The 10,884-nt window shown below is 40.1% G+C and overlaps 1 protein-coding gene across 1 annotated transcript; it reads left to right on the forward strand.

Moving 5' to 3' along the window:
* Window positions 1-110: 110 nt before the first annotated feature.
* Window positions 111-10,419, forward strand: CCNE1 (cyclin E1). Its single transcript, XM_010179176.1, has 10 exons — window positions 111-197; window positions 431-499; window positions 5,890-6,032; window positions 6,113-6,248; window positions 7,054-7,200; window positions 8,041-8,136; window positions 8,495-8,629; window positions 8,720-8,831; window positions 8,918-9,075; window positions 9,852-10,419. Exons 1-10 carry the CDS (start codon window positions 162-164, stop codon window positions 9,972-9,974), a joined length of 1,155 nt encoding a protein of 384 aa, XP_010177478.1. The 5' UTR covers window positions 111-161; the 3' UTR covers window positions 9,975-10,419.
* Window positions 10,420-10,884: the final 465 nt, after the last annotated feature.

Genomic DNA, 10,884 nt, shown 5'->3' on the forward strand with positions numbered 1-10,884 from the left:
CGCCGGCCCTTCTGTGCGCGGGGCCCTGTAGGCCGATGTCTCCGTCAGGCGCCCCTGAGGAGGCTCCCTGCGGCCGGGGCTCCCTCAACTTGTCTTCTCTTGGCAGCGACTGCACGGAGGAGAAAGCTCCCGCCAAGGGTGACGGGGGTGCGGAATGCGCCATGCGAGCCCGCAAGAGGAAAGCCGATGTGGCCACGGTGAGTGCGGGCTTGGCCTGGCGGCCCACCCGATGCCCGCGGGCCAGCGCCTGCCTCGCTGCTGGGCCCTCTGGGCCCTCGCCCTCTTTTGTTGGGTGGTAGGGATCTGGGCGTTGGGTGGGCCGTGGTTTGCTGCGGGGCTGTGATCCTGCAGGACCAGGCACATGTCATGGTGGCTAGTGATCACTTGTCCCATGGTTCATACTCCTGAAATTATATATTGCTTTTTGTAGTTCTTACAGGATCCTGATGAAGAAATTGCCAAAATGGAGATGAATAGAAAAAAGCAGTATGAAAACCAGGTAACCCATTTGGTTTTAGATCATACTCCTGTAATCTTGCTTAACCTTATTATTATTTTGCAGTACCTCATTATTTTTATGAACACGGTGCAACAGATATACAGCTACCGCATTCTATATAGCCATGGGTGAGGGAGACTGTCAACCCTGACTGATGAAGAGCGCAAAACACTTCAGTTGATACAGGTTGCTTTGGAGTCTTTGCAAGAGATAAGGCTTGTGTTGATCTAAAACATTATGTTAATACTTCAGTATAATCCTAATTGTTTTGGGATTGCAAGGATGCACCTTACAAAAGCCTTAACAGGCATTTAGGCCTACAGTGAGGGACTCTGCATTGAGTTCTCTAGAGAGTTACAAGAGTGTAGTGATGTGCTTAGGTCCTGTACTTAGCTGGCCAAAGCACTAGAGACTTAAAGCATATGAACAGTCCTCTCTTGAGGTGGTTCTCTGCAGTTGTGTATCACCTGGGAGAGAGGAAAGATCCCCCTTTCGCCATCAGCTGCATTCCCATTGACAAGGGCCACTATCCAACTGACAGAAAGTAAGAGGTTCCTGACTAGAGCTTTGAAGTTTATACTAGATGCTAATGTGGTAGTAAAATAGGCTTAATTTCTCTGCAGAACAAAAGGATAACTTCCGTAAAGTCACTTACCTATGGAAATCAGGGCTGCAATGGAGGTTAGTAGTGACCATTGCCAGTTTTCTCAGTAAGACATTCAGAATGATCTGAGTTAAGAAGTAAAAACTATCTTCAGTAGTGTCCTCTGGCTCCTTTAGTGCCCTTTCTATAATCTCTGAACCTGAGATGCTGTATTGGTATATGGTATTGAAAGCATGATGCTTTTGTACATTGATATGCCCACTTTAAATAAAACAGTAGCCTGTTTCTGAAATAGATTTATTCCCCTCCCTTTTATTTCTGCACACACACACATGCTCACTCAGTCACTGTCACTAGGACTTCAGGCTGTTAATGTGCATGCAGGGTGATACTTAAACTGCAAAAGTCATGATCAGGGAGTACAGACTGTACTCATTTGGTACGCAAGGCTATGCATAATGTGGCACATCTAACCAGAAGTGGCAGCTGGAAGTTCTAAGACTAAAGTGCTACTATAACAGATGGGCATCATTGTTTGGAATGGCCTCTGCTTGTTGCAACTGCGTATACCAGTTATCAGTCAACATATTAAGCAGGGCTCAAATGGTGAGCATTTAATGAGGGGATCTCTCCTTCCCTTCTGTCTTTCTTTTGTGCAGTATATTAAACTAATTTCTCACTTCTGACAAGGAAGAGCTGCCTGTCCTTCGCCACAGCTCTCTCCTTCACCGAAAGATTCATTCTATTTGAGCTGGGCAAGGGCTACTTGCATGGTTATTGCTTAATAATAAGATATTGTTAAAAAACCCTCAACAGGGACCCAATTTTACCTTCTTCAAGAAACGCAGTAGAAAGAAACTTGAAATCTATTTTGCGTACACTGACCTTCAACTTTGAAAGCAGATAAAGACTTCCAGTTTGGTGTTCTTGTTTGCGTTCCTGGCCTGGTAGCCATTCAGTGTTACTTCAGGACGGATAGGCAAATTAAAATCTAGATAAATTAAGCTGTAGGCATCCAACATATTTAATTCGCAATTTTTCAAGTTAAGCTTAAGATACTGGTGGTATTTGGCCCTTCAATTCTGCAAACCATAAATAAAATGGGTACTTGTGTATCTCTCCCTACATAGAGAAGGTTTTTTGTTGTGACAAAGTAGCCAGATTGTTACAGATCTGTTTAAAAAAGCTAACATTTGGCTGCACAGCAGCAGCTCTTCAGTCGATGGTATGACACAAGCTATTCCCTGATATAAATTGCCATGGGCCACTAATGAGAATATGTTTACGGTTCCAACAGCAGTATAGCAGGCTTGTATGATAGCCAGTGCGGTAGTTATTCTGTTGTGGCACAACAATTCTAAAATGCAAGTAGCTATAAATCCACTGCAGCCTATACCACATGACTTCTACATTAAATAAATTGTTTACTGACACTAGTTTATACACAAGGCAAAATATCATAGTCACATCCCACTTTACAGCATCTTCATAGTCAATTCATTAGTTTGCTTCTGTTGAACATAAGGCCTGAGTTCTTAATTAGGATGCCGTTACCCTTTATGTGATGAAAGTGTGGCTATATCATCAGGTTTGTGACAGCAAAATACTGCATAAATTCTGTGTTTGATTTTAGAGAACTGGCACTGCAGTAATTCTGCTAGCAATTCTCATATTAATTCTGGCTGTTCTCTGTGGATGGATACACTTCCAAGGCTCCGTGTAAAACAAAATTCATCTAACTAGGTTAGAAACATCCATGCAATTGTGATACAAATTACATGGCCACTTCCATCTAGAGTGGAGAACTGAATCTAGGAGTTAGTTTCTTTAGATGAAACTAACATTTTCAGGTGAAAAGAAGATGAAGCAAGCTCCCAGGAAGTAGTGTTGATCAGTTTCTCACTAGATGGTTTTCCAGAATCCAGTCTTACTGTTGTAAAAATGTTCTACCTAGGTGGTTTGAAAATATCTTCCAAAAAGTTTCTTTAACTAGTCTAGATTCTTCGGAAGATCCAATTTATAAAAACAACCCAGCCTCCCACCCCCTTACCCCTGTCCTCCCCAAAAAAACCCACCACCACAAAACAACTTGCAGATCTTAAGACAGCTGTATAAGGAATGTAAACTCTATGCAGGTTGAGAGCTTGAAATGGCCCAAATCTCAGACAGGACTATATTAGGACTCTAGAAAATTAGGTCTGTGGAAGCTTGTTCTGGTGGCTCCCAGCTCAAGTCAAGATGCACAAGTGTCTCCGCAGCTCATATTGGGTGTTGCTGCTTCACTGAAGGCTCTGCCTGTAACCAGTGGTTGCTACCTGTCCCATTTTGTGTCTGGCCTATATTCCCAAAGGCTGTCCCAGAGATCTGTTTAAATGAATGTTTGATATGTTAGTGAATTATGACATGTCTCAGAAAAGTGACATGTGGGAATGTTTGAGCTTCAAAACAAAATCCCACCTCCTGAGTTTTCTTTGTTTGGAGCTATATGGGCTTGACTGCTCTGAGGGACTTCTTTGGTCACTTACCTTCTGCCCTTCTCGGTGGTGCTTCTCCTAACAAGCCTTTTCATTTCCTCTGTTGAATTTCTCCAGTCTGTATCTATTTCTCAGTCTGATTAATTGTTCCCATTCCTATATATGGAATATTACTGTGGGTGCCACCACACTTTCTTGGGGGCTCCATATAGATTTGCAGAGGCAGTTTCCCCACTGATTTTTGGCGTGCATAGTACTTCAGCTCCTGTTTGCCTCAGAAGTAGGCCCAGGGCTGTGGGATTTCCTCCATTAGGCTGCACAGGTTCTCTGTAAAGTCTGTCCCTTTTTGGTATCTCCCTGCTTTTGGGTTGGCTCTATGCAAGACCAAAGGAAGCTCTTCATGGTTTCCTCACACCCTCTCCACCTTAAACTGTTTCTTTTTTCAGTGGTGGCTCCTATTTCCTTACAGTTACGATATGATGCTATAGAGTTTCTTGATAGTGTTGCTTAGTTTTGGTTGAATGTCTTGCTAAATCTGCTTTAAAAACATCAAGAGTGATTACTATGCTCATTCCTTCAAGTAAAATTGAGACCAGAACTATGGTGTTCCCTCACTTATGCTAATTCAGACTCCTGTCTCCCTTCCTGGTAGCCTCTTGCTTTTGAGGGCCCTATGCATTTGTTTCTTCCTTGTTTCTAGCTAAGCTATATGTGTTTTCTTTTGCTTGTGTCTTTTCCCCAGTTGTCTTGATGAGCGACATTTTCTTGTCAAAAACTTTGTTTTCACCTCTCAAAAGAGCTAAGGGGCTCTTGACCCTTGATTTCTATTTCCTTATAGAGGGTTGGGGGTGGTGAAATCTCTTCAATCAGTTGTTGTTGCTGACACTAGTATGTGAGCTACCGAATTTGGTTGAGAACTCCATGGAGCAGACCCCTTGTCCTTCAGAAGCTGCTGGTGTAGTAGGCACCTTTAAATTGATACTATATAATCTACTGCTTTTCTGTCGGTTTGCTGATTAACTGATAAGACAGCCTTTCTCCAAAGGCTGTTGGCAGCTGGGCTTGCCATGCAGTTTGGAGGACAAAGTGTGACTAAACTCTAGTTTTGCAGGAGGACAAAAATTAACTTTAAAGCAATGCTGATGCAACAGTTATTCAAATCTCCAGTTCATAAGGAATCTGTGATTTTTAAGATAAAGATACTATACCCTCTTCTTGCCATCCCTCACCCAAAATAAATCATGGCATGGCTGGGTATGTAGCTATGCTAGATCTGCACATAGAACTCAAGAAAGAAACTGCCCATCTGCCTGTCAGTGACTCAAAGTACAAAGCTGAGAGAACTGTGGAATGTGGTTTTTGTTTCGTCAAGTCAGTGGTTTCTGTTTCTGAAATTGGTGCTAGGAGGTAGCCATTTTGCTGGAAAGTGATGTCATGTGTAGCAAGGACAGGGCAAAATTCAGGTGTGGAACCATCTTTGCAAGAGGCAGATTTGTGTGTCGAGCATTTTACTAATGATTCTTCTGATCTGTTTTTTTAAAGCACGTTAAGAATCATGTTAGGGAGTTCTGTCCTTTTAGTGCTGCAGAACAGATAGGTTTGCAGCAAGATGACTGACTTCACTGTTGGGCAGAAATGCCAAATTTTAATTTGCTTAGGCATGATGACATGAGGCTGGCTCTAAACTTCACTGGTGAGGCCATGCCTAGAGTACTGTGTCCAGTTCTGGGCTCTCCAGTGCAAGAGAGACTTGGACTTACTGGAGAGAGCCCAGCAAAGGGTCACTAAGATGATTAAGGGACCAGAGCATCTCTCCTATGAGGAAAGACAGAGAGCTGGGGCTGTTCGACCTGGAGAAAAGGTGACTCGAGGAGATCTTATCAATGTATATAGATACCTAAAGGGAGGATGCAAAGAAGGTTGAGCTGAGCTCTCTGGTGATGCCCAGTGATGGGGCAAAAGGAGATGGGCACTTTTTTTACTGTGGGTGTGACCAAGCACTGGTGTGTGTTGCCCAGAGAGGCTGCAGAGTCTACATCCCTGGGGATACCCAAAAGCTGTTTGGACGTGGTACTGGACCTCTGGCTCTAGATGGTCCTGCTTGAGTAGGGGAGTTTGACAGAATGACCTACAGAGGTCCCTTCCCACCTCAACCATTCTGTAATTCTGTGTCGTTCAAGGAGGTAATCATTTTCCGTTGTAGTTTCTTGCCAATGTCTTGTAGTTTTTTGCCAATGTTTTGTCTTCTGTTTGCTAAAGTTAAAAGGATTATTTAAAAAGGCACAGTGTAAATATTTCATTTTATTTAATAGCCATCCTGGAATAATGTTCACAAAAATGCCCATATGCTGATTCCTACTCCGGATAAAGATGATGATCCAGTTGGTGTCGATTACTCTCACTTTATACATCTAAGTGTTGTTTCAACTAGAGCTTCACCATTGCCAGTTCTGGGGTAAGTGTGCCATTTTACTGCTGCTTGTCTGCCTTTGTTTTGTCTTATGATTAGAGACTAAACATATTGATCTGTCTTAGCTGGGCAAACAGAGAGGATGTATGGAAAAACATGATAAACAAAGAGGAGAAGTATGTGAGGGATAAACATTATATGCAAAGGCACCCTCTCCTGCAACCTAAAATGAGAGCAATCCTTCTAGACTGGCTAATGGAGGTAAGCTTTTCTGTGCTTGTATTTCATGTGTGCTTTTGTTGAAGTGTATTAATCACTGTCATTAGTACATTTCATGATCTTTGCATATCCCATTTAACACTAGACTCTCATCTTCATCTTAAAATTTGTCACTTAATGACACTAAACTTAAAAAAAAATATAGTAGAGTTGATGGTGTACAAACTGACAATACATTGTGATTTTAATTTTGATTGATAGTGGCTATTAATCAGTTTGTCCCTAAAGCTCCATGATACAAGATCACACTGCAGATAAAAGCTGCACAAATGATTAAGAAGGTGACTGTATAAAGGAAGGTGTGGTGGCTTAGACACCAGACATCTCACAGCCTCTCTGTCTGTTACTGGCATGTCGAATGTACTGCAACTCTTCTGTCTGTATGTCAGTCTTTTTGGCTGTTTGGATGACTTGGTGGCATAGTCTCTGTTCTTCATTGTAAAGTACTTGTGAGAATTTTCTTTTTGAGGTGTTGGAATGATGCATCTTTGCAGAAATGAAGAACTGATGTTCTGACACTGTTAGAACATGTGCTTGCATTTCCTAAAAGGGTTTTCACTCTGATCTCTTTTGGGGAGTTACTGTAGTGGCAGTCATCTTGTGTCAAAGGAAACTGTTTAACTCATGCTCTTAGTTAACATGCTACTTCACAACTGCAGTGAAGCATAAAGCCAATATGAATTTTACGCCTAGCTTTGGTTTTTTGGGTTTTTAAAATACATCTATAGCATCTGTTTTGACTCTATAACACTGTTCTTGACCTTTGTAATCTCTGATGTCTCTCCAGGTTTGTGAAGTCTACAAGCTTCATAGAGAAACTTTTTATTTAGCTCAAGATTTCTTTGATCGGTTTATGGCAACGCAACAGGATGTTGTAAAAACACTATTGCAGCTTATCGGTATCTCTTCTTTATTCATAGCAGCAAAACTTGAGGTAAGTATCTCCAGCTTTTACTTAAACATAAAAATGTGAATGGATAGCACACTTATTGTATACTAGACACTTTTTGGCAGGCTTTATGGAATCTGTTGCTATGACTTTTCAGTTGGGAGACAGAAAAAAACCCTTTTTTTCTTTTCAAAATTCCTCTTTCTTTTTTTTTTTTAAGAATTGACTAAAATTAAGACTAGATAGCATCACAGAATATCTCTTTAATCTTAAAATTATAGTCCTTTCAGTGTTAGAATACATCTAAAGTTTTTTAATTGTGCACGCTAAATGAGTTTTTGGCTGGCTGCTGTATACAGAGACCACTTGTTGCAATTCTATTGTCAGTGGAGTACCTACTGAATGATAGTCTGAGCTATTCTTTATTTACTGGAACAAACTGAACTATTAAAATACATAGTGCTTTTTAAGGTCTTACTGTTTGTCTTTTAAGAGGCCTATTATTCTTCAATCTGTTCTTCTCAAGCAAGGGATAAAAGGCCTTTTCTTTAGGATGTATAAAAAATCTTGATGTCAATTATGATGCCATCTTAGTGGTGCTATAGTCAAACAATGCCTGTTGTACTGATCCATTAGAAGTGAAAGGTGAAGGCTTTGAGCAAGAAAGTTGAACAGGAAATGTCTGTATATTAAAGGTGGAGTAGAAGCTATGAGCTAGGTAAAGGAGTTGGTTCTTTTTTCTATTTTTCCCATCTGTTTTGAAATGCTGAAGTAGTGGTGGGTTGTCCTTTTTTCTTTTTCTTTTCTCTCTCTCTCTCTCACTTAAGCACATGGGACTAGTTACAAGCTATTCCACAAATTAATACTTGATCATCTGTCTTTCAGGAAATTTATCCACCAAAGTTGCACCAGTTTGCCTATGTTACAGATGGAGCTTGTACAGAAGATGAAATCCTCAGTATGGAATTGATCATTATGAAGGTAATATTTCCAAGTGGAATTAGCTCTACTTTAGTTTTTAAAAACATGTAGCATGATCAGACTGAAAGCAGAGAGGCTCAGTTAATCTTATATGCTGCTAAGAGGCACAATTTCTAATTTGAAAGCAGTGTTCTCTAGGTGTCATGTGATTTAAAGCATCTGCCAGTATGTGAGTATTAACAAAAATAATTCTCCTGCCCTACCAGCAGGAGGTGGTACAGGTGAGGATTAGATTGATGTGCTTCAAAGATGCCTTCATGAACTGGAAATTCAGCTTCGGCTCTGGAGCAAATAAAGCTGTATGGTTTAACTTAGGAACTCTTCAGTAATACTGAAGTCTTGTGCATGTCTCTTTCAGGCTCTTAATTGGAACTTAAATCCACTGACAGTTGTATCATGGCTAAACATTTACATGCAAGTTGCATATTTAAATGAGTTTTATGAGGTATTGCTGCCACAATATCCACAGCAAATATTTGTACAAATAGCAGAGGTAAGACTGATTTACTTCTTCAAATACTACTTACTTCACCTGGAAAAAATGTGTTCCTGTGTAGACTTATTAACATGTGTTGTCTTGTAGCTTTTGGATCTCTGTGTGCTGGATATTGGCTGCTTGGAATATACGTATGGAGTACTTGCAGCTTCTGCTTTGTATCACTTCTCCTCATCTGAGCTGATACAGAAAGTTTCAGGTATTGGAATTGATAAACTAAATCTAATGTGTTTGCAAATGTTAAGTTCTCATTCTTGGCAGATAAGCCTATGTCTTGTCTTCCAGGTTATGAATGGTGTGAGATAGAGGAATGTGTCAAATGGATGGTTCCGTTTGCAATGGCCATCAGGGAAGTAGGAAGCTCCAAACTCAAACACTTCAGAGGTATAGCTCCTGAAGACTTGCACAATATACAGACGCACATAAACAGCTTGGATTTGCTGGTATGTATATGCATCATGAAGACAAAATGTCTGTAAAATCTCCTCTTATTTCTCCTTTGGTGAGAACATACAGTAAACTTCAGTGAAGCATTATCAGATTGAGTGTATTCAGATGATAAAAGGCATAAGGTTGTAGTGCATTTCCAAAGTCCTTGGCACAGAGACTTGTTCAGTATCTGGTTTAAAAAGATTGTGACTTAAACTTCTGATACTAAATGACAAATAGAAATCAGAAGCATATGTCTACCCTTTGGGATACTTAAAATATTGTATGTCAGACCTTTCTCTATAGGAAATACAGGTAATACAACCTTTTCTGATGAAAAAGAGAAAATAAAGACTGATCACTTGAGTCTGATCTTGTGGAACTAGAAGTTGAACAAGAGTAATTTTTAGCATGTGAAACTTGAGAAGGATCAAAATCTTGTCTAGCAAATTGTATTTAATGTAAGATACCAGTCTGGGGTTTTTTTATAGTTAATTTATTTAATTGTAGTAGAAGTTAAAGCTCTTCCTGTTCAGCTGCTTCTGAATTTTGCTTTCTTGAAGATACAAGTACCATAATGCTGGTCATCAGATTCCAAAAGTTAATACGGATCTCTTGGGGTTTGTGTTCATGTATTGCATCATTTATCAGTTATTTTAGGGGGGTTAGATACAGAGATGCATTTCCAGATTGCCAATCTATCAAGTTATAAAACACTGAATTATATTGATCTGTTGCATAAATATACCAAATATTTCCCCCCCGCATGTTCCTTTTTGTGTGCTTTCAGGACAAAGCTCAAGCAAAACAAGCCATATTGGCTGAGCAAAGTAGGACTTCACCTTTCCCCACTGGTGTCCTTACACCACCACAAAGTAGTAAGAAACAGCCTTCTGGAGTGAAGCCAATATGAGTTTAGAAACTGTTGACAGACAATTTTGCTGCAGTGCCTGCTCTGCTGGTTCTAACTCCTGCTCCATTATGGAAATGCTGCCAGTGAAGTTCATAAGCTTTTATGGAATCTGAAAAGAAAATCTTACTTTTTTCGTGACAGAAGAATTTTTCTATTTGAAATAATTTTATTGAACATTAAAATATTTTAAAGAAATGGATCAAGTACACCAGCCACTTAAAAGAACACCGAAGAGTGCTCCAAATGCTGCTACGGAGGGTGATGCTTGATGTGACCAACTGTGGAGAAAAAGGGCTTGAAGTTTAGATTAGTTACTGTGCCTGTTTGTCCTCTGGATAATCTGCAGTCATGCTGTCCCTTTGTAACATGGGGGAAAAAAGGTGCTGTGGAAGACTACATTTCAAAGCCTCTTTTCCAAATGGTTGGCTTACAACTTGATGCCTTTTTAAAAACTCTTTATTGTAAAAGCTGCTATGTCTCTGTATCCATTTTTAATAAAAATGCTGTCTAAGACAGCTGTTTTTATGTATATTCCTATTTTTCTTTTAATTATGGTCAGCTAAGGTTTTTCAGACTGTGACCACTAGTAGTGTGGGAGTTGGGGATGAGTAATGCAGTAACTGTCGCTTTATTTATTTACCACTACTGGGTTATCAATTAAAACTTTCATTTTGAATACTAAGATAAAGTTGTCATGTTGGATTTCCCTTAGCCTGATGCAAGTGGCTAGGGAGGGGATAATAAACATGACAAGTATGTGGGGAATCCTTCCACAACACTTTCTAATGGTCAGTTTATTGGGAAATTCTTGAATCAGACTGGATTGTTATGCTTAATAGCAAGAAGTGATCAGTTGGGAAAGCATGCCTTTTCTGGTTCCTTTAAATGCTGGGATTTTGGCATAGTCTTT

Source organism: Mesitornis unicolor, unplaced genomic scaffold, assembly GCF_000695765.1.
Source record: "Mesitornis unicolor isolate BGI_N332 unplaced genomic scaffold, ASM69576v1 scaffold24032, whole genome shotgun sequence".
Lineage (NCBI taxonomy): Eukaryota > Metazoa > Chordata > Aves > Mesitornithiformes > Mesitornithidae > Mesitornis > Mesitornis unicolor.

What these genes read in the sequence shown, in the direction of transcription:
- CCNE1 (XM_010179176.1), top strand. Translation starts at nt 162, where the DNA reads ATGCGAGCCCGCAAGAGGAAAGCCGATGTGGCCACG. An exon ending in TCACCATTGCCAGTTCTGGG is followed by an intron (nt 6,033 to 6,112) that starts GTAAGTGTGCCA and finishes GATCTGTCTTAG; the next exon opens with CTGGGCAAACAGAGAGGATG. An exon ending in GCTGATACAGAAAGTTTCAG is followed by an intron (nt 8,832 to 8,917) that starts GTATTGGAATTG and finishes CTTGTCTTCCAG; the next exon opens with GTTATGAATGGTGTGAGATA.